This window comes from Salmo trutta, chromosome 38 (genome assembly GCF_901001165.1).
Source record: "Salmo trutta chromosome 38, fSalTru1.1, whole genome shotgun sequence".
NCBI lineage: Eukaryota > Metazoa > Chordata > Actinopteri > Salmoniformes > Salmonidae > Salmo > Salmo trutta.
In genome coordinates, this window is record NC_042994.1 from 27,764,476 (window position 1) to 27,788,378 (window position 23,903).

The 23,903-nt window shown below is 42.0% G+C and overlaps 3 protein-coding genes across 3 annotated transcripts in view; 1 reads left to right on the forward strand and 2 right to left on the reverse strand.

The window, feature by feature from the left end:
- Nucleotides 1–9,457, reverse strand: part of LOC115177891 (zinc finger protein 569) — a 35,502-nt gene extending 26,045 nt beyond the window's left edge. The window contains exons 1-2 of the mRNA XM_029738886.1: nucleotides 8,772–9,457; nucleotides 914–1,716 (exon numbers count right to left, since the gene is read on the reverse strand). Coding sequence (XP_029594746.1) covers nucleotides 914–1,716; nucleotides 8,772–9,114 — 1,146 coding nt within the window. The 5' untranslated portion in view covers nucleotides 9,115–9,457. The remainder of the gene's footprint in view (nucleotides 1–913; nucleotides 1,717–8,771) is intronic.
- LOC115178195 (zinc finger protein 658B-like) overlaps nucleotides 1–23,903 on the reverse strand; it is a 1,063,446-nt gene that overhangs the window by 922,218 nt on the left and 117,325 nt on the right. The window lies entirely within an intron of this gene.
- On the forward strand, nucleotides 20,565–22,803 carry LOC115178234 (zinc finger protein 239-like). The gene is made up of 2 exons (XM_029739334.1): nucleotides 20,565–20,793; nucleotides 21,503–22,803. The coding sequence occupies exons 1-2, from the start codon at nucleotides 20,682–20,684 to the stop codon at nucleotides 22,129–22,131; spliced, it is 741 nt and encodes a 246-aa protein (XP_029595194.1). The 5' UTR covers nucleotides 20,565–20,681; the 3' UTR covers nucleotides 22,132–22,803.

A 23,903-nucleotide genomic window follows, 5' to 3' on the forward strand; every position in this document is an offset into this window, starting at 1 on the left:
ACTACTGTATACATTCAATTCATGCCTTGAAAATAAAATAGCAAACAACATACACATTTATTTTTGAGCAGGCGTTATCCAATTTTGATTTCATATGGCACAAACAAAATCATACATTTTCATTAAAAAATAAGACAATGGGAGTGTGTTCTCATGAATTTAAAGTTATATTTTAGTCATTTAGCAGACGCTCTTATCCAGAGCGACTTACAGTAGTGAATGCATACATTTTTTCTCCGTACTGGTCCCCCGTGGGAATCGAACCCACAACCCTGGCGTTGCAAACACCATGCTCTACCAACTGTGTGTTAAAGCTATGTGACGTGAACTATCTCTTTCCACAGACTGTCACACCCTGATCTGTTTCACCTGTCTTTGTGCTTGTCTCTACCTCCTCCAGGTGTCACCCATCCTCCCCAGTGTACTTATACCTGTGTTCTCTGTTTGTCTGTTGCCAGTTAGTTTTTGTTTCGTCAAGCCTACCAGCGGTTTTTCCTGTGCTCCTGTCTGTCTCTAGTTCCTGTTTTCTCGGTTTTTGACTGCCTTGAGCCTGCCTGCCATTCTGTATCTTTTGAACTCTGTTCTGGACTACTGGCCTTTGCCTGCCCTTGACATGTCGTTTGCCTGCCTCCCTGTTTTCATAATAAAAACTTATGTTACTTCGAAACTGTCTGCATCTGGGTCTTATCCTGAGCCTTGACACTGACAGCAGTGGTAAGGCATCTCCTCTGTGTTCCCTCATGGTCTTTCAGGTCTCCTAACTGGGTAAATAGCTTTTCACAGAGTATTGATAATGCTTTTTCAGGTGTGGATTTTCACAGTGGGAGAAGTGGGAAGGCTATTTATCCCTTGTGTGTGTTATCTTGTGTCTTCAGGTTCCCTACATCGGTAAAACTCTTTCCACACAGGGCTTTTCTCCTGTATGTGTTCTCTCATGTATTTTCATACTCCCTAACTGGGTAAAACTCTTTTCACAATGTGAGCATTGGAAAGGCTTTTCTCCTGAGTGTGCCCTCTCATGTGATTTCAGGGACCCTGATGAGGAAAATCTATTTTCACACTGGGAGCAGTGATAAGGCTTTTCTCCTGTGTGTGTCCTCTCATGTACTTTGAGGTTATATAACCGGTTAAAACTCTTTCCACATTGAGAGCATTTGTGAGGCTTATCTCCAGAGTGTATTGTCTCATGTATTTTCAGGTTTCCTAAGTGGGTAAAACTCTTTCCACACTGGGAGCAGTGGTGGTACGGCTTCTCTCCAGTGTGTGTTCTCTCATGCTCTTTCAGTTGCCCTGACCAGCTAAAAGTCTTTTCACACTGGGAACAGTGGTAAGGCTTTTCTCCTGAGTGTGTCCGCTCGTGTGATTTCAGGCACCCTGATGAGGAAAATCCCTTTTCACATTGGGGGCAGTGGTAAGGCTTCTCCCCTGAGTGCAATATCTCATGTTTTTTCAGGTGTCCTAACTGGATAAAGCCCTTTCCACATTGGGAGCAGTGATGAGGCTTATCTCCTGTGTGTATTATCTTATGTGATTTCAGGCTTCCTAACTGGGTAAAACTCTTTCCACACTGGGAACATTGGTAGGGCTTTTCTCCTGTGTGTATTCTTTCATGGTCTTTCAGGTTCCCTAACTTAGTAAAACTCTTTCCACACTGAGAGCAGTGGTGTGGTCTTGCTGGTTTGGATGCCTCTGGTTCTTCTGAGTCTGGTCTCTTTCCTGCAAAAGACAAACAGAGTATTTAGCTTAAGAGTGATCAGGGTCCTATTCATCAAATGAAAACTGAGGAAAATGGACCGAAATGGGGAGGGACGACTAGCGGAACTTGTACAATAAGAAATGCTTGTTTATGTTTTCTGTTGCAAAATGTTAGTTTTTTTGCTACGATGTGCACTAATTAATACAACCTAGAATGAAATCTCTACATGATTAAATGTGTCTTTGCGCAGCAACAGCTGGAAAAACAATTCAAATCTAGTATTGGCTTCATACACCAACACCTAGCGTGAGTTATATGCTAAGACCACTATGCCTGTTTTTAACCAGTCAGAAAGTGATTGAAATCATATGGAACAACCCACATTCATCTTAATCACAGCTGAAGAGGATATAAAGGCAACATATCAAGAAGCTGTGTGTCTGTTCCACTTCATCCACAGCGACTGATGGACACGACTCTGTCCAGAATTCCCCCTCCTGGACATTGTGGGCATGTGCATGTTGGTGGTTTATTTGTTTGGGGTCTCTGCTATGTCTGGCCTTCACCTCTCTCCCCCATCACGTGAGAGATCAAGAGAATGTGGCCTTAGACAATCATTTAGTAGCCATGCTTCTAGGTTCCTATTGGTCAGTTAGCCCCATGCTCTTACTAGGGTATAAACACAGGTCTCAGCTCGAGACATCTTTTTTTCCTCCCGGTGTTATCCTTGTGGCTGGATATATGCCTTTTTGGAGTGCGTGGGAAAATGTTACTGGTTCCTACAATTGGTACTATTGCAACGTGTGCTGGTGTAGCTGTGTTATATTCAGTTTCTCCTGCCTGCTAAAATTAGTCACCATTTTATATTGCCTATTTATCATCTATTCCATTCCTAATACAGTCCTTGTTATTGTACATTACTGTGCAATACAGCCCGTACTAGTCCCGAGTGGTGCAGCGGTCTAAGGCACTGCATCTCAGTGCTAGAGGCATCACTACAGACCCTGGTTCGTTCCCGGGCTGTATCACAACCGGCCGTGATTGGTAGTTCCATAGGAATTTGACCAATCGATTGGTCAAAATTAAAATAAAATGTTTTTAGTCAGAGACAGCCCTAGTAGAACTGCACGAAATGAGCTTCAGATGGCCCAAAATATTCTTAGGGAGGACACCCAGACCCTCCAACCAGGTTATTGCCCCCCTTCTAAAACCAACCCAGACCCTCCGACCAGGTTATGACCCCCCTTCTAAAACCAACCCAGACCCTCCGACCAGGTTATGACCCCCCTTCTAAAACCAACCCAGACCCTCCGACCAGGTTATGACCCCCCTTCTAAAACCAACCCAGGCCCTCCGACCAGGTTATGCCCCCCCTTCTAGAACCAACCCAGACCCTCCGACCAGGTTATGCCCCCGCTTCTAAAACCAACCCAGACCCTCCGACCAGGTTATGCCCCCGCTTCTAAAACCAACCCAGACCCTCCAACCAGGTTATGCCCCCGCTTCTAAAACCAACCCAGACCCTCCCACCAGGTTATGCCCCCCCCTTCTAAAACCAACCCAGACGCTCCGACCAGGTTATGCCCCCCCTTCTAAAACCAACCCAGACCTCCGACCAGGTTATGCCCCCCCCTTCTAAAACCAACCCAGACCCTCTGACCAGGTTATGCCCCCCTTCTAAAACCAACCCAGACCCCCTGACCATGTTATGCCCCCCATCATCTAAAACCAACCCAGACCCCCTGACCATGTTATGCCCCCGCTTCTAAAACCAACCCAGGCCTTCCGACCAGGTTATGCCCCCGCTTCTAAAACCAACCCAGACCCTCTGACCAGGTTATGCCCCCCCTTCTAAAACCAACCCAGACGCTCCGACCAGGTTATGCCCCCCCTTCTAAAACCAACCCAGACCCTCCGAACCAGGTTATGCCCCCCCCTTCTAAAACCAAGCCAGACCCTCCGAACAAGGTTATGCCCCCCCCCTTCTAAAACCAACCCAGACCCTCCGACCAGGTTATGCCCCCCCCTTCTAAAACCAAAGTGGCACCCCTGTTTGTCACATCTCCTGATCCTGTGACATTCTGATAGGGAACCATACCTGCTAAGGATGCACGACATATCGATAAGCATATCAGAATCGGACGATATTAGCTAAAAATGCCAACATCGGCCCGATGTCTAGTTTAACGCTGATGTAAAAAAAAACGACGTCAAAGCTGACATGCCATACCTATATAACGTAAGTAGATGACGTAATGATGCCATGAAAAATACAGCGCTACACACAAAGCAAAAAAATACTAAGCGTAATTCCAACACCAAAAAAGGTTCAAATCGAGCAGTCATTTCAAAGAGTAAGAACATTTCAGCGAGACAACTCAAAGGCAAAATCTATTAAAGCCAAGATAATGGCATTCATTGCCCTTGATAATCAACTGTTCTCTGTCGTGGATGATGTTGGCTTTCGCCGACTGGTCGAACACCGGGACACACTACAAAGTATGCACTATTTTTCAGATGTTGCCCTACCGGAGTTACACAGTATTGTTGAAACGCACATCAATGAGCTACTTGCTATGGGTGTCTGATAAGAGAATTATCTCATAAAGGTAAATGAATCAATAAACCATGATGAATTATTAGTCATACAGCATGGTTAATGAATAATCAATGTAATGATCAATGTAGTGATCGATTAGTCCGATTAGTCCCAGAAAGTCCAGGAAGCACTGGAGAGGGAAAGAAATGTGTGTTTGTAATTAGTGTAGAGAGCAGGGGACAGATGGTAAAGGGAGTAAAACTTCAAAGGGTTCCTAACCTTGAGGGAAAGGAACAGGCTGAGCTAGGTAGTGATAAACAGTGTGGGAAGTCAATGGGGGATGCAGGTCACCAACAGTTTGTGTGTAAATGCATGTGCGTAAGTAAGCAAGAACTATAAAATGACTGTTTTGTTATCCTGATCTTACTTTGCTACCTGACGGTTTTTACTTTTTCATTACCGTATATTTTTACCTTTTCCCTCACTCAACTTTTTTCATTCAACTTTCTTACCCCGGAGGTTTTATCTGGACATGGTTCGTCAGGACTTCAAACAGCCGAAGCTAAGTAACATTAACATGATGCCTTCTAATTGCAGTCGTTGTACTTATAATATACAGGAGAACGATCGCCTTACGGCAAGGATAGCTGTGCTGCAAGCCCAGCTTCAGACGCAATCGTTAGGCAAGGGTAATTTCAGTGTAGGAAAGGATGAAACAGCGTCTGTGCCACCAGCAAGTACAGATAGTAACGTTAGTATAAACCCCCTCGCACGGTCCCCGCAGCCGGACAACTTTCTCATGGCTTCTGGAGGGAAACGCTGTAGGAATGCTCAACCGGTGTCGCTTATTCAGCCGACAGAAACTTTCAACTGGTTCTCCCCATTAAGCGAGTCGGAGTCGGAGGCCGAGACTTCTCTGGTCTCTACTCCTCCCGTTGTGGGGTCTGAGACGCCGACGGCTCCCACCATTAGCTCTGACAAATTGAAAACCCTAGTCATTGGCGACTCCATTACCCGCAGTATTAGACTTAAAACGAATCATCCAGCGATCATACACTGTTTACCAGGCGGCAGGGCTACCGACGTTAAGGTTAATCTAAAGACGGTGCTGGCTAAAGCTAAAACTGCCGAGTGTAGAGAGTATAGAGATATTGTTATCCACGTCGGCACCAACGATGTTAGGATGAAACAGTCAGAGGTCACCAAGCGCAACATAGCTTCAGCGTGTAAATCAGCTAGAAAGATGTGTCGGCATCGATTAATTGTCTCTGGCCCCCTCCCAGTTAGGGGGAGTGATGAGCTCTACAGTCTCACAACTCAATCGCTGGTTGAAAACTGTGTTCTGCCCCTCCCAAAAGATAGAATTTGTAGATAATTGGCCCTCTTTCTGGGACTCACCCACAAACAGGACCAAGTCTGGCCTGTTGAGGAGTGACGGACTCCATCCTAGCTGGAGGGGTGCTCTCATCTTATCTACGAACATAGACAGGGCTCTAACTCCTCTAGCTCCACAATGAAATAGGATGCAGGCCAGGCAGCAGGCTGTTAGCCAGCCTGCCAGCTTAGTGGAGTCTGCCACTAGCACAGTCAGCGTAGTCAGCTCAGCTTTCCCCATTGAGACCGTGTCTGTGCCTCGATCTAGGTTGGGCAAAATAAAAAATGGCGGTGTTCGCTTTAGTAATCTCACTAGTATAAAGACCTCCTCCATTCCTGCCATTATTGAAAGAGATTGTGATACTTCACATCTCAAAATTGGGTTACTTAATGTTAGATCCCTCACTTCCAAGGCAGTTATAGTCAATGAACTAATCACTGATCATAATCTTGATGTGATTGGCCTGACTGAAACATGGCTTAAGCCTGATGAATTTACTGTGTTAAATGAGGCCTCACCCCCTGGTTACACTAGTGACCATACCCCCCGTGCATCCGGCAAAGGCGGAGGTGTTGCTAACATTTACGATAGCAAATTTCAATTTACAAAAAAACAAAACAATGACGTTTTCGTCTTTTGAGCTTCTAGTCATGACATCTATGCAGCCTACTCACTCACTTTTTATAGCTACTGTTTACAGGCCTCCTGGGCCATATGCAGTGTTCCTCACTGAGTTCCCTGAATTCCTATCGGATCTTGTAGTCATAGCAGATAATATTCTAATTTTTGGTGACTTTAACATTCACATGGAAAAGTCCACAGACCCACTCCAAAAGGCTTTCGGAGCCATCATCGACTCAGTGGGTTTTGTCCAACATGTCTCTGGACCTACTCACTGCCACAGTCATACTCTGGACCAAGTTTTGTCCCATGGAATAAATGTTGTGGATCTTAATGTTTTTCCTCATAATCCTGGATTATCAGACCACCATTTTATTGCGTTTGCAACAAATAATCTGCTCAGACCCCAACCAAGGAGCATTAAAAGTCGTGATATAAATTCTCAGACAACCCAAAGATTTCTTGATGCCCTTCCAGACTCCCTCTGCCTACCCAAGGACGTCAGAGGACAAAAATCAGTTAACCACCTAACCGAGGAACTCAATTTAACCTTGCGCAATACCCTAGATGCAGTTGCACCCCTAAAAATTAAAAACATCTGTCATAAGAAACTAGCTCCCTGGTATACAGAAAATACACGAGCTCTGAAGCAAGCTTCCAGAAAATTGGAACGGAAATGGCGCCACACCAAACTGGAAGTCTTCCGACTAGCTTGGAAAGACAGTACCGTGCAGTATCGAAGAGCCCTCACTGCTGCTCGATCATCCTATTTTTCCAACTTAATTGAGGAAAATAAGAACAATCCAAAATGTATTTTTGATACTGTCGCAAAGCTAACTAAAAAGCAGCATTCGCAAATGGAGGATGGCTTTCACTTCAGCAGTAATAAATGTATGAACTTCTTTGAGGAAAAGATCATGATCATTAGAAAGCAAATTATGGACTCCTCTTTAAATCTGGGTATTCCTCCAAAGCGCCATTGTCCTGAGTCTGCACAACTCTGCCAGGACCTAGGATCAAGGGAGATACTAAAGTGTTTTAGTACTATATCTCTTGACACAATGATGAAAATAATCATGGCCTCCAAACCCTCAAGCTGCATACTGGACCCTATTCCAACTAAACTACTGAAAGAGCTGCTTCCTGTGCTTGGACCTCCTATGTTGAACATAATAAACGGCTCTCTATCCACCGGATGTGTACCAAGCTCACTAAAAGTGGCAGTAATAAAGCCTCTCTTGAAAAAGCCGAATCTTGACCCAGAAATTATAAAAAACTATCGGCCTATATCGAATCTTCCATTCCTCTCAAAAATTTTAGAAAAAGCTGTTGCACAACAACTCACTGCCTTCCTGAAGACAAACAATGTATACGAAACGCTTCAGTCTGGTTTTAGACCCCATCATAGCACTGAGACTGCACTTGTGGTCGTAAATGACCTTTTAATGATGTCAGACCGAGGCTCTGCATCTGTCCTCGTGCTCCTAGATCTTAGTGCCGCTTTTGATACCATCGATCACCACATTCTTTTGGAGTGAAACCCTCTGTATTTCCAAGTATTGTGGTGGCAGTATCATGTTATGGGTATGCATGTCACTGGCAAGAACTGGGGAGTTGGGACAAATCAGACGGTCTAAAATGGCTTTCCATTCTATAAATCGTCAGGGAGGTACTCAGATCCAGACTAATTGCGGAGAAGAAACTAACCTCCATAGGTGTGGCATAACGTTTGGCTGGAGCAAGGAGTTGGGATAGCAAATAATATGCGCTCGTAATGTCTTGATCTGGTCACGAGTCATGATTTACAACCAAATTGACTGAGCTTGAGAAATTTTGACAAACAATTGACATATGTTGCCCTAAAATGATTAATTAATTGTAGATATTTTTGTTAAACTTTGTTGTTGTTGAAAATGTAGGGTAGGTTGTGTAGACCAGTTGAAAGAAAATCCAATTGTAACCCTTTTTTTAATGCAGCAAAATATGAAGTGAAAACTGGGTGTGTCAGCTCTATGAATCTCACCGTCACGTATACAGTTAATAACAGGAAGTAAAGTTATTTTAACAGTAGCGTTCTGTCTATGGACATTACATAGGAGAAGTGCGCGAAATTGGTACTCGGTCAATGACTGTACCAGTTTTAGCAGCACGTGCCTGGTTTTCAACCTTCCCAAGTTCTCCCATGTCACCCCGCAGACTCTGCTGATAGCTACTTTATTGAGGAAAATGTAACTTGCTATGCCTGTGATATGTGGTTGTCCCACCTAGCTACTGTATTTTAGGATGAATGCATTAACTGCAATTCTGGAAAAGAGCGTCTGCTAAATGACAAATGTATATGTTATATGCCTGGACGGTCTATAAACCCTGGGCTAGGGGTGGGTAGAGTTTCACTAGGCACTGTGCTAGCTTTAACAATTCCTGCAGTACAGAACAACACACTCAAACCTAAAACTTAAGTTGAATGCAACGTTAAAACCACACATCGGTTCAACGCCTGCAAAGTACGTGACCCGGTTTAATATAGGCCTAGTACTCACCGGTGTTAATCAGATCTCCAGTCCTCTCTTCTTCCTCCAATGTGACAGGAATCTCCCCCTCCTCCTTCAATCCGAAAACGTCTTCCTCTTCTTTCGCCGTAACAGTCCTCTCCTCCACAACAAAACATGCATCCTCTTGTTTCTCTTCCTCCTCCTCTTTCACTATGAAAGCATTTTCCTCTTCTTTCACTGACACGTCTTCTTCTTTCACTGTAACAGCCTCATCCTCTACTTCTTGTTTTACTGTGACAGCCTCCTCTTCACTCTCCTCTTTCACTGCAACTTCTGTCTCCGTCCAGCAGACCTCTTCTTTAGCAGGAAGGGAGTAGCTTTGTGAGCTCATGGTCGGGGATGTTAGCTAGCTAGCATTTGCGACTACCCTAGTGCTAAGCTCAGTAGCTATCAATCTTAACACATTTGCAAATTACGTTTAACTCAACTTGTTGATACGCTTACAGAATTGTGTTTAAAACACAGATTCAGGTAGCTACACACATTTTTTTTTATCTAAAGTGGTTAAATATTTAGATTTTGTGCTGGCTAGCAGACTACGGAGATGAATCAGCAACCCTGTTGTTGTCGTCTATGCGTCCCGTCCACTAGATCCTACGTCACTCAAGAAGCGTCACCTGAAAGACTCACATCTGCTGACTGCAGTGGTCACCAGTTCTAGCAAACAACGTCATAACAAATCATTCCAAAAAAGCAAATTTGTTCTCTTTTCTTCACAAGACAATATTTCCTCTACGCAGGCTTAGACCTGAATATGAACATTATGAATAAAAAGGGTCATTATTGGACTGCGGTAATATTTAAGTACATATTAAACCTTCAAGAAAACATATTTTCCCACATCATGCATTAAAGACCTTTTATTATTGTCAATTTTTGTCTGAATTGAACACCATTTATCATCAACCCCGTCACAAACAATATGGAAGTGGTCTGAATATGATTATAAAATATGCTTGTTATAAAAATCAACATTTACCTAATGCTCATGTGTCCCCCAAACCAATAAAATTATTATAAATATAACATTTATGTAAAATCTCAGAATTTTGCTATATGAAACCCTGAAATAAACACACTGTGTCATCATTTAAATAAAAAAATGTTTTCCTTTCAGAATTTTAATATAAATCTAATCTTCTTGGAATTAATTGTCCTTAACATTTCACACTGAACTCAGAAAACATTCAATTCATATTTATTCATCTTTGCCATTTTATTTAACAAATATTGTCATGTGACGGGGTTGAGACTAGGGTGACAGGGTTGAATATTTTAACGGGGTTTAAGAGACAGATCAGTTTCCATATAAAGTAGTTTAGTTTACTATCAAAATTCCTCCAAGATTTACCCTAATAGATGACATTTCATTGTATGCAACCATGTAATAAGGACATTAGATATATTTAGAATAATATGGGTTTTATTAACCAAACTGCAGGAAATATCGAAACAAATAAAAACACGTCAGGCATTAGAGTAATTAATAACATTCAGAGGTTTCATCAGAAAAGTTCAACTTGTCATCAAACTGTAGGAACATGTTCCAAGGGCATTTAGAACGCTAGAACAGCTGTTGACTACAGCACGAGTATCGGCATGACTATCCTTCTTCTCAGGAGCACCGTATTCATTTATTCATGGTTTTCTTCCTGAGAGTCTGGCCCACACATCTCTCTCAACCTCTTACGTGGCAGGATGTCACACGCTGTGGGGCTGGAATCATCTCAAGGACTTCATCAAAGTGATACCAGTGGATGTCATCTCGAGAATGCCAGAAAAATCTGTTTGGTCCTACATGATGCATATATTTCACTTACACACTAATTTCATCCCTGCCGAGGATGATGCATGAATAAAAAAGGATTTTCCTCATTGGCTGGCTGTTCTGGAGCAGCCAGGACCTTCTGCCTGAAACTGAAGTGCTGTGTGTTAAAGCACGTACAGTTTAGGTCCTTCTTTGTTGAACAAAGGCAACTGACATCATCAGACATCAGCTCACCAGGAGCAAGGGTGATGAACTGGTGTATTCTCATGATGGAGGGCATCGCTTTTATCGGTCTTGGCATCATCTTCATCGCACGTTCAACATCAGCACTCTTCACACAGAACAGCTTCACTGACATGGAGGCCTTTGTAAAGCTCCTGTGCATCACTGATATCACGGCCCTTAGCCACCAACCTGTCCGCCGTTCTCTTCAACGTTCATGATGTGGACTTAATGGTCAAGTTCCTCAGTGCTCCTTTCCTCTCCTTGCTTCTTTTGTATGCTGTTCTCCACTGTTTACGCTTCTGATGCTGGTCTCTCTCACTTAAATCACTGATCTTTTTCCCTGAATCAACATTCCTTTTCCATCTCTCTCTCTCAAGGTATTGTTCCCTTTTTACTGGGTCAGCATTGTGACGTGCAAGACACTGCCTTTGTCGTTCTGCTGCTGATGTGGGTGCCATCATTCCCTAGATGTTTCAATGGAATAACGTTAAATCAAAGAGTCTTAGAATATATACATGTATACACTATAATCATTGAGTAATTTAGGATCCAGAGCAACTTAAAGGAACAACTGAAGTTAAGAGCCTTGCCCAACTCTCCTACCACTAGGCTACCTGCCTTAAAATATATTTTCTGTTCACATGGAACACATTACAGCATGTTTCATAAGGGAATATAAACAATATATAATGTGTAAAATATTCAATAATTTATTTGTTTAGATGCAATACTCATAAATAAAGTAAATAACTCAACCCTGTCACAGGTTTACAACCCATTACATGTAGACTGAGGGACAGAGCTAAATTGTGTGATTTTAATCAATAATCATGCATTTATTTGATAAAAATACTTTCTCAACAAAATAACACAAATTTTGCACATTTTAATATTAATTTCCCAAGTAAAAATTAATTGAAACGCCTGGGGGACATGACACAATTCTTGGTGTCAGCTAAAAAAATATGATTTTGTAATAATAAAAAGTTTAAATGAATGCTATATTTATTTCAATTCATTATACTGGACATTTCAATGTATATACAAAATCAGAACTAGCATTCCCACCGAACACTTCCGGTGAATTTACTAAATCACTCAAGATAAACATTCACAAAAAACACAACAATTATTTTAAGAATTATAGATACAGAACTCCTTTATGCAATCGCTATGTCCGATTTTAAAATAGCTTTTCGGTGAAAGCACATTTTGCAATATTCTGAGTAGATAGCTCGCAATCACGGGCCAGCTATTTTGACACCCACCAAGTGTGGTACTCACCAAACTCCGATTTACTATAAAAACAATTGGATTACCTTTGCTGTTCTTCGTCAGAATGCACTCCCAGGACTTCTACTTCAATAACAAATGTTGGTTTGGTTCCAAATAATCCATAGTTATATCCAAATAGCGGCGTTTTGTTGTGCGTTCAAGACACTATCCGAAGGGTAACGAAGGGTGACGAGCCCGGCGCGTTTAGTGACAAAAAAATTCTAAATATTCCATTACCGTACTTCGAAGCATGTCAAACGCTGTATAAAAACAATTTTTATGCCATTTTTCTCGTAAAAAAGCGATAATATTCCGACCGGGAGTCGTTATTTTTGTTCTAAGACTGAAAATGAAAACATGGAGTCGTCTCGTGCATGCGCTCCCAGTCTCATTGTTCTCAGATCGACCACTTACCAAATGCGCTACTATTTTTCAGCCATGGCCTGCAAAGTCATCATTCAACGTTCTGGCGCCTTCTGAGAGCCTATGGGAGCATTAGAAAATGTCACGTTACAGCAGAGATCCCCTGTTTTGGATAGAGATGATCAAGAAGGCCAAGAAATGGTCAGAGAGGGCGCTTCCTGTTTGGAATCTTCTCAGGTTTTGGCCTGCCAAATGAGTTCTGTTATACTCACAGACACCATTCAAACAGTTTTAGAAACTTGAGTGTTTTCTATACAAAGCTAATAATTATATGCATATTCTAGTTTCTGGGCAGGAGTAATAATCAGATTAAATCGGGTACGTTTTTATCCGGCCGTGAAAATACTGCCCCCTATCCATAACAAGTTAAATATATGTAAAACTATATATAAAATATTACCTGAGCTTTCTTATATCACCTAGATATAGGACAGACACTTCAAAAGCTTATTCCTAAAAAAAATTAAGTCTTTTTTGCCAGTTATCAACATGTTTATCAATGCATTTCTATGGGCAATATTAGTAAAGCTCAAATTCAATATTTGATAAAAAAATATATACAGTGAGGGAAAAAAGTATTTGATCCCCTGCTGATTTTGTACGTTTGCCCACTGACAAAGAAATGATCAGTCTATAATTTTAATGGTAGGTTTATTTGAACAGTGAGAGACAGAATAACAACAAAAAAATCCAGAAAAAACGCATGTCAAAAATGTTATAAAATGATTTGCATTTTAATGAGGGAAATAAGTATTTGACCCCTCTGCAAAACATGACTTAGTACTTGGTGGCAAAACCCTTGTTGGCAATCACAGAGGTCAGACGTTTCTTGTAGTTGGCCACCAGGTTTGCACAGATCTCAGGAGGGATTTTGTCCCACTCCTCTTTGCAGATCTTCTCCAAGTCATTAAGGTTTTGAGGCTGACGTTTAGCAACTCGAACCTTCAGCTCCCTATGGGATTAAGGTCTGGAGACTGGCTAGGCCACTCGAGGACCTTAATGTGCTTCTTCTTGAGCCACTCCTTTGATGCCTTGGCCATGTGTTTTGGGTCATTCTACAATGTAGAAAATAGTAAAAATAAAGAAAAACTGAATGGAATGAGTCGGTGTGTCCAAACGTTTGACTGGTACTATAAATATAAAGTGGGGAGAACAAGTATTTGAAACACTGCCGATTTTGCAGGTTTTCCTACTTACAAAGCATGTAGAGGTCTGTAATTGTTATCATAGGTACACTTCAACTGTGAGAGATGGAATCTAAAACAAAAATCCAGAAAATCACATTGTAGGATTTTTAAGTAATTAATTTGCATTTTATTGCATGACATAAGTATTTGATCACCTACCAACCAGTAAGAATTCTGGCTCTCACAGACCTGTTAGTTTTTCTTTAAGAAGCCCTCCTGTTCTCCACTCATTACCTGTATTAACTGTGTAACGCCCTGGCCATAGAGAGGGGTTTTTGTTCTTTATTTTGGTTAGGCCAGGGTGTTACATTGGGTGGGCGTTCTATGTTTTGTATTTCTTTGTTTTGGGCCGTGTGTGTGGCTCCCAATCAGGCACAGCTGAAGCTCGTTGTTGCTGATTGGGAGTCAAACATAAGGAGCATGTGTTTCCTTTGGGTTTTGTGGGGGATTGTTCCTGTTTAGTGTTTTGCACCTGACAGGACTGTTTGGCTGTCGGTTTCCTTGTTTTGTTTCTGTATAGTGTTCTTGCCGTAATTAAATACAAAGATGAACACTAACTCTGCTGCGTATTGGTCCACTTTCTCAGACATTGACTTCTCTGTTTCGTCTGAGGACGAAGACAGCCGTTACAAACTGCACCCGTTTGATCTCCTTACCTGTATAAAAGACACCTGTCCACACACTCAATCAAACAGACTCCAACCTCTCCACAATGGCCAAGACCAGAGAGCTGTGTAATGACATCAGGGATAAAATTGTAGACCTGCACAAGGCTGGGATGGGCTACAGGACAATAGGCAAGCAGCTTGGTGAGAAGGCAACAACTGTTGGCGCAATTATTATAAAATGGAAGAAGTTCAAGATGATGATCAATCACCCTCGGTCTGGGGCTCCATGCAAGATCTCACCTCGTGGGGCATCAATGATCATGAGGAAGGTGAGGGATCAGCCCAGAACTACACGGCAGGACCTGGTCAATGATCTGAAGAGAGCTGGGACCACAGTCTCAAAGAAAACCATTAGTAACACACTACGCCGTCATGGATTAAAATCCTGCAGCGCACACAAGGTCCCCCTGCTCAAGCCAGCGCATGTCCACGCCCGTCTGAAGTTTGCCAATGACCATCTGGATGATCCAGAGGAGGAATGGGAGAAGGTCATGTGGTCTGATGAGACAAAAATAGAGCTTTTTGGTCTAAACTCCACTCGCCGTGTTTGGAGGAAGAAGAAGGTTGAGTACAACCCCAAGAACACCATCCCAACCGTGAAGCATGGAGGTGGAAACATCATTCTTTGGGGATGCTTTTCTGCAAAGGGGACAGGATGACTGCACCATATTCAGGGGAGGATGGATGGGGCCATGTATCGCGAGATCTTGGCCAACAACCTCCTTCCCTCAGTAAGAGCATTGAAGATGGGTCGTGGCTGGGTCTTCCAGCATGACAACGACCCAAAACACACAGCCAGGGCAACTAAGGAGTGGCTCCGTAAGAAGCATCTCATGGTCCTGGAGTGGCCTAGCCAGTCTCCAGACCTGACCCCAATAGAAAATCTTTGGAGGGAGCTGAAAGTCCGTATTGCCCAGCGACAGACCCAAAACCTGAAGGACCTGGAGAAGGTCTGTATGGAGGAGTGGGCCAAAAGCTCTGCTGCAGTGTGTGCAAATTGGTCAAGAACTACAGGAAATGTATGATCTCTGTAATTGCAAACAAAGTTTTCTGTACCAAATATTAGTTCGGCTTTTCTGATGTATCAAATACTTATTCATTTGCATTTTATTGCATGACATTACTTAAAAATCATACAATGTGATTTTCTGGATTTTTGTTTTAGATTCCGTCTCTCACAGTTGAAGTGTACCTATGATAAAAATTACAGACCTCTACATGCTATGTAAGTAGGAAAACCTGCAAAATCGGCAGTGTATTAAATAATTGTTCTCCCCACTGTGTGTGTGTATATATATATATATATATATATTTTATACCTAAAGAGGTCCTAGAATTAAAAATCAAACAGCTAAATAATCCACGGTGTGGCCATCTTAAAACAATTCCAACCAATAAAATACAGCTAAATTTGGAGAGGACAGACTTTTTCCAAATTTTGTCACGTTACAGTCTTATTCTAAAATTGATTAAATTCTGTTTTTCCGTCATCACAATTTTTTGAAATTTGAACTGAAATATGACATTTACATAAGTATTCAGACCCTTTACTCAGTACATTGTTGAAGCACCTTTGGCAGTGATTACAGCCTCGAGCCTTCTTGGGTATGACAACACAAGCTTGGCACACCTGTATTTGGGTAGCTTCTCCCATTCTTCTCTGTAAATCCTCTCAAGCTCTGTCAGGTTGGATTGGGAACGTTGCTGCACAGCTATTTTCAGGTCTCTCCAAAGATGTTCGATCAGGTTTAAGTCCGGGCTCTGGCTGGGCCACTCAAGGACATTCAGAGACTTGTCCTGAAGCCACTCCTGCGTTATCTTGGCTGTGTGCTTAGGGTCGTTGTCCTGTTGGAAGGTGAACCTTTGCCCCAGTCTGAGGTCCTGAGATCTCTGGAGTAGGTTTTCATCAAGGATCTCTCTGTACTTTGCTCTGTTCATCTTTGCCTCAATTGTGACTAGCCTCCCAGGCCTTGCTGCTGAAAAACATCCTCACAGCATGATTCTGCAACCACCATGCTTCATCGTAGGGAGGGTGCCAGGTTTCCTCCAGATGTCACGCTTGGCATTCAGGCCATTGTTCAATCTTGATTTCATCAGACCAGAGAATCTTGTTTCTCATGGTCTGAGAATCATTTGGGTGCCTTTTGGCAAACTCTAAGTGGGCTGTCATGTGCCTTTTACAGAGGAGTGGCTTCCGTCTGGCCACTCTACCATAAAGGCCAGATTGGCAGAGTGTTGCAGAGGTGGTTGTCCTTCTGGAAGGTTCTCCGATCTCCACAGAGATGACCAGCCTTTCAAAGCACTTCATGGCTACAGACGTGAGTGCTATGGGTCGCTAGTCAATTAGGTAGGTTACCTTGGTGTTCTTGGTCACAGGGACTATGGTGGTCTGCTTGAAACATGTTGGTATTACAGACTCAGACAGGGAGAGCTTGAACATGTCAGTGAAGACACTTGCCAGTTGGTCAGCGCATGCTTGGAGTACACGTCCTGGTAATCCGTCTCGCCCTGCGTTGTGATCTGAGGACCCATGCCAAACCTTTTCAGTCTCCTGAGGGGGAATAGGTTTTGTCATGCCCTCTTTATTATTTTTCACTCGGGAAGCTCCGGTAAACAGTGGTTGTAGTGCACTGCTGCCACCACCAGGCCTGGAGTCCATTTTGACTTTGGTGTTAGCTAGCTGTGTTAGCTAGCTGTGTTAGCTAGCTGTGCGGCTAAAGACGTAGCAGCTAGCTGGCTACTGATCAACCTATTGTGTGTATTGAACATTGGTATTAGACTGTACAGCTAGCTAACTAGCTACCGATCAACCTATTGTGTGTATTGAACATTCATATTGGACAGCCTTACATACAGAGTAGCACCACCACCCTTCAGCCAATTCTCTTCTTGAAGTCAAAGCCACAGTGTATTGTTGCTATAGGAGTTTTTGATTAATAATCCTAATCATTTCAAGCCACACAGATGTCACCATACTATTATTTTAAAGCCCCACGATGTAAGACATACATCATCAGAGTGGGCCTCCAACTTAAATGTAAACAATGGAGCAAATGCATCACATGTGAGTATCACTTGATTATCAGAGGAGTAAACTATGAAGCCAGCAAGAACTACTCAGACATTCCAAATATCACTTCATTATCAGAGGTGTGTATTATGACATCAGATAGAACTACTCAGACATTCCAAATATCACTTGATTATCAGAGGTGTGCATTATGACATCATATAGAACTATTCAGACATTCCAAATCAGGCTTCATCCATATCAAGAAGGTGGATATTGATCCAACCATTTCAAAAGTAATGACGGGCTGATGGAAACAGGATATGCCTACACACTTTTCTAAACGCCGACAGACGATTTGTTCGTTCGTTTGACATGGAGGGGTATTTTTGTGTGAGTAAAAATGTATAAACGAGAAGTCGCGGCATTAATCCTTTATGCGCAAATATTTATTTAATAACGATAATATCTTAGGTAACTTGGAGTCACGCGATGATATATTGCAACGCAGTCTCATTACAACAACACATTTTAAATCATGGTTAAACAAAGACAACATTTCTGTATAGTGTAAGTGTAACCGATGTGAAATGGCTAGTTAGTTAGCGGTGGTGCGCACTAATAGCGTTTCAATCGGTGACGTCACTCGCTGAGACTTGAAGTAGGGTTTCCCTTTGCGCTGCAAGGGCCGTGTCTTTTGTGGCGCGATGGGTAACGATGCTTCGTGGGTGTCAGTTGTTGATGTGTGCAAGGGTCCCTGGTTCGAGCCCAGGTTGGGGAGAAGAGAGGGTGGGAACCTACACTGTTACATAACGACCCTGGGTTTATAAGCGCAGATATCACATTTTTATAACATTAAATTAGCCATTAAGAAGATCAAAACTTAAATATTAACTAGCGCGTCTATATTGTTTTTGCAAATGCTTGTGTGTAGGCTACATGGTTAAATTTTAGCCTACTGGTTAAATTTGTGTCTTTTCTCACGAATTAAGCCACACCAAAACGCACAAAAACGCACGAAATTTGCTGTAATGAATTATGTGCATACATGCACGAATTGATTGTGAGACTGAGTTGTACCTGCCTACCCACTACTTACCTAATTTAGCACCACCTGGTGTGCTATCCAAAATACAGGGGGTGGTCCGCCCATGTCTTACCTAGTGTGCATAGACAGTAAATACTACGGGTTATGTATGCCCACAGGCCTCTTGCCTAAGCACACCCTACGTGCCTTCCCCTTCCCCCCTGGGAACAAAAACAATGTCAATAATCAAAACACTGCGTCCTACTTACACACACAGGACATACTAATAAGCTCTCTCTGCAATAACCAACATAGGACATACCAATCAGCTCTCTCTGCAACAACTAACATAGGACATACCAATCAGCTCTCTCAACAACAACCACCACAGTACACACTCATCATCTCCCTTTTGCGCAACAGAACACTGGCTTATATAGTTGGAGAAGGAGTTGGTAAATGAAGACAGCTGTTTCTGACGAGAGCGCGGGGTCAGCTCCAATCATCAATGGGGCCGACCAATCAGCTGCTTGGGGGAATTTCAGGAATCCATCCTCACATACAAACAAAACCACAACACAGGAACTGAGGTACTTAACACATACCTTGAACCCGAGATCGAAGATTGGCTAATGGCAAACAAGCTGCGTTAACCATAAACTAAAAGTACAGCTTTCATACTCACCAATAAATTATAGTGTTCAAAATCCATATTATTAATAAGAGAGTTTTTCATAAATAATTGTTTGTTGTTGCATTTAACTGCCGAAAATGCTTCAAAAATCAATTGGTACATGTCATTAATTTATAAGTGCAAAAATGTATGTAGCTACTGCAGATTTCCCCTTTAAGGGAATAGTATGGTCACATCTAGATGTGAAAAGAGAAAACAATGAACCATTCCTATTCGCACTATTTATTCTTAATGTACATAATCATATTCAGGTCTAAGTCTGCGTAGAGGAATGTATTGGCAATAAAAAAATAGAAAACATTTGTTTAGAGTGAAATGTTATGACATTAGGCAGGTGTCCATTGACCCAGGTTTATTCGACAAAAGCAATGTCTGAAAAAAAAGATAAATTCCCAGATGTGTCTAATAGAAACGGCAGCTATAGGAGAAATGCTCTGAAGATCGACAACATGTTTCGACGGGGGGGGAGATTTTTCCTGGTGATAATTTGAATAAATGATGAATGCTGAATAATTGTTTAAGTGTCCTGACTTTTGCCTTGCTTTTCTGATTGGCTGGATGCCAAGTCTTCAGATCTACTGGAGTGTAAGTTCCACCCTGGCAACAGACCGTGACTATACATTGGAGCGTGCTAATTATTACAATGTGGCCAAGATTAGTCAAGTCTTGCATTCTATCCATGTAGGCTTTTGGGACATGAAACAAGACAGTATTTATTAATAATATTCATATTAATATCTAGGTCTGCGTAGAGGAAAGCAATGGCTGTGAGAAGTAATATGGTAATTTTGTAATTATTTGTTAACACATTGTTTGCCAGAATATACTGTAATGAACAGCAGGCAGGGAGCAGGTCTCGAACCCTCGACCTTCAAGCCCGAAGTCCGGCGCGCTATCGACAGTGCCGCAAAAGCATGCTCAAGCGGCAGAGTCGATTTCCGCGCTTATAAACCCAAGGTCTTTACAATACATTGTAGTCAATTTTCTCCTGAACTGCGTTACCCACTCCAGTCAGCAGATGGCGATGGTGGCGCTTCTTATGTGACGTAAAATCTAGTGGACGGGACGTTTCTTCAACAACAGCAACAACACGGCTACTGATTCAACGACCTCGGTAACCGAAACATTTTGCTGTATTAACCTCAGTGTTTTAAACACATTATCTGCGTATTTACTAGTTACTCCATTTAATATTGACCTTGTTAGCTAGCTAGCTTGTAAAGATAGCCTACTACTAAGCTAATCGCTAATGCTAGCTAGCAAGCTAACATCCCCGACCATGAGCTCACTAAGCCGATCCCTTCCTGCTAAAGAAGAGGTCTGCTGGACGGAGAAAGAAACTCTCGTGAAAGAGGAGAAGGAAGAAGAGGATGTCACAGTTAAAAAAGTAGTAGAGGGTGAGGCTGTTACAGTGAAAGAAGTTTCTGTGACAGAAGAGAGAGAAGATTTCAAAGTGAAAGAGGAGGATGTTACTGTGAAAGAAGAGGAAGACGTTTTCAGAGTGAAAGAAGACGAGGATGTTACTGTGAAAGAAGAGGAAGACGTTTTCAGAGTGAAAGAAGACGAGGAGGAAGAGAAACAACAGGATGCAGTTTTTGTAGTGAAAGAGGAGGATGAGGCGATGACTGTCACAGTGAAAGAAATAAAACACGTTTTTGGAGTGAAGGAGGAGGGGGAGATTACTGTCACGTTGGAGGAGGAAGAAGAGCAGAACGGAGATCTGATTAACACCAGTAAGTACTGTCTTAAAAAAAGGTGCACAAACTCTGCAGTTGTTGAACCGATGCCCCTGAATATCTCTTTCTGTTGAACTGATGTGACTTTAAAGGGTCATTCTACTGAAGTTATGGGCGATTCCAGCGTTATGGACATTACATTTGCACACAAAATCACAATTTTAATGTCTCACAGAATGGAAAGACAAAATATAAATTCAACTTTTGATGTGTTTGTCTGTATTACCCCTTGTGTGGAGTGTATACCCAGGAAATTGGACTTCTAAATATAGGCATGTTGGAGATATAGAAGCTTTATGGATGTTACATGAAATGGATAAGCTTTTTGGGGAGACTGTGGTAGATTCCGTGGGAAGGTCAACCTGAGCATGCACAATTAAAGTTAGTCATTTCCAAATGAAATCACGTTCATAATTATCCTTAAATGGATACTTCGGGATTTTGGCAATGAGGTCTTTTATCTACTTCCCCAGAGTCAGATGAACAAGTGTATATAATTTTTATGTCTCTGTGAGCGGTTTGAAGAAAGTTGCTAACTAGCGTTAACAAAATAACAGGAAGTCTATGTATGCTAGCAGATGGGTTTTTTTGTCAGTTAAGAACAAATTCTTATTTACAATGATGGCCTACCAAAAGGCCTCCGGCAAAACACACATCACAACAAATAATGATCTCTCTGTTAAATTAAACACTCTGTCTTTGGCAGGAGAGAGACCAGACTCTGAAGAACCAGAGACGTCTGAACCAGCAAGACGACACCACTGCTCACAGTGTGGAAAAAGCTTTACTCAATTACGGACACTGAAGGTGCATGAAAGAATACACACTGGAGAGAGGCCCTACCAATGTTCCCAATGTGGAAAGAGTTTTACCCAGTTAGCGAGCCTGAAAATACATAATAGAATACACACAGGAGAGAAACCTTACCAATGCTCCCAGTGTGGAAAGAGATTTTCACAGTTAAGTTACCTGAAATCACATGAGATAATACACACAGAAGATAAGCCTCACAAATGCCCTCAATGTGGTAATACCTTTAAGCGGTTAAATAACCTGAAGGACCATAAAAGAGTACACACAGGGGAAAAGCCTTACCACTGTTTCCATTGTGAAAAGAGTTTCCGCTGGTTAAGGCAACTGAAAGCGCATGAGAGAACACACACTGGAGAGAAGCCCTACCAATGTTCCCAGTGTGGAAAGAGTTTTACCCAGCTAGGGAGCCTGAAAATACATAATAGAATACACACAGGAGAAAAGCCTTATCAATGCTCCCAGTGTGGAAAGCGTTTTAACCGATTAAGAAACCTAAAATCACATGAGTGGATACACAGATGAAAAGCCCCATCACTGCCCTGTGTGGAAAGAGTTTAACCTCATCAGGCTCCCTGAAGATTCATGAGAAAAGACACACAGGGGAAAGCCTTTCCACTGCTCCCAGTGTGGAATTAAATTTACCTGGTTAAGGCAACTGAAATCACATGAAAGTATCCACACGAGAGAAACTCTATGAATGCCTTCAGTTTAGAATGATATTTACCCAGTTTAGGCACCTGAAAGACTGAGGTTACACCCTCCACAGAGAAGCCTTACCCATGCTCCCAGTGTGGAGAGCGATATTTCACATACTTACAATTCATGATGTATCACACACTTATCACATACTTGTCTCATATTTTTGACTGAAAATTGATGCTTTGTGGTTTTGTTTATGCTCTTATTTCCATATGAAATCAAATTGGAGAAAACCTACTCAAAAATACATTTGTATGTTTTATGTTTTAATATCCCAAGATATTAATTGAATATGGAGTGTAGCAGTTTTTATGTAGATTCTATGTACACTCTGGGATTAAATAGTCTTTTTTTTACTCTGTGTTTTTTGTGTGTGTTGTTAATCGAGAGCTATATGTTGTTAATCGAGTGATATATGTTGTTAAGCATGATCTACTGTTTACATATGTGATGGATATGTATCTTAGAGAATGTGGCTTTAAAGCCCCCATTCAGTCTTTGTGTTTATTTTTTTAATATATCTCAAATGTATTTTTAATAATCCATTTTCCTGAGAGAGACAAAGAACTTTGGGACTTGTAGGGACAGCTCAGGACTTTGTTCCATCTTCTATCCCTCTTCTCTGTTTCTGGATCAGGTCTTGTAGGACAGCTCGGGACTTCGTTCCCTCTTCTCTGTTTCTGGATCAGGTCTTGTAGGGACAGCTCAGTACTTCGTTCCTTCTTCAAATCAAATTTTATTAGTCACATGCACCGAATACAACAGATGTAGACCTTACAGTGAATAGCTTACTTATGAGCCACTAACCAACAATGCAGTTGAAAAACTACATGGATAAAAATAAGAGATAAAAGTAACAAGTAATTAAAGAGGAGCAGTAAAATAACAATAGCGTGACCACGCAGTCATGGGTGAACAGGGAGTACAGGAGGGGGCTGAGCAAGCATCCTTGTGGGGCCCCAGTGATGAGAATCATTGAAGTTGAGGTGTTGTTTGCTACCTTCACCACCTGAGGGCAGCCCGTCAGCAAGTCCAGGACCCAGTTGCACAGAGCGGGGTTCAGACCCAGGTGTAACGGTTGTCGTCAGGAATGGAGGACCAAAACGCAGCAGGAATGTGGATGCTCATCTTGTATTTATTTTAATTCAAGAAAACACCAAAATAACAAAAGAAGAACTCACGAACAACAAAACAGTCTTGTCAGGCTCACACACGCAAAACAAGAAACAATCTCCCACAAACACTAAACCAAACACATACCCATATATAGGACTCCCAATCAGAGGCAACGAGAAAACACCTGCCTCCAATTGAGAGTCCAACCCCAATAAACCAGACATAGAAATACAAAAGACCAGAGACCACATAGAACATTACCCAAAAACCCAGAAATAATAAATCAAACGCCCTACTAAATAAACCACCACCCCGAACCACATAAAACAAATACCCCCTGCCACATCCTGGCCAAACTACAATAACAAATAACCCTTATACTGGTCAGGACGTGATAGTACCCCCCCCCCCCCTAAAGGTGCAGACCCCGGAAGCACCTCATAAATATTTTATTTTTTAACAACTCCAAAAAAATCCCC

Excerpts from the sequence above, each read along its gene's own strand:
- LOC115178234 (XM_029739334.1), top strand. The coding sequence starts at position 20,682 with ATGACTGTCACAGTGAAAGAAATAAAACACGTTTTTGGAGTGAAGGAG. Across the intron at positions 20,794-21,502 it reads CGGAGATCTGATTAACACCA|GAGAGAGACCAGACTCTGAA; the intron begins GTAAGTACTGTC and ends TGTCTTTGGCAG.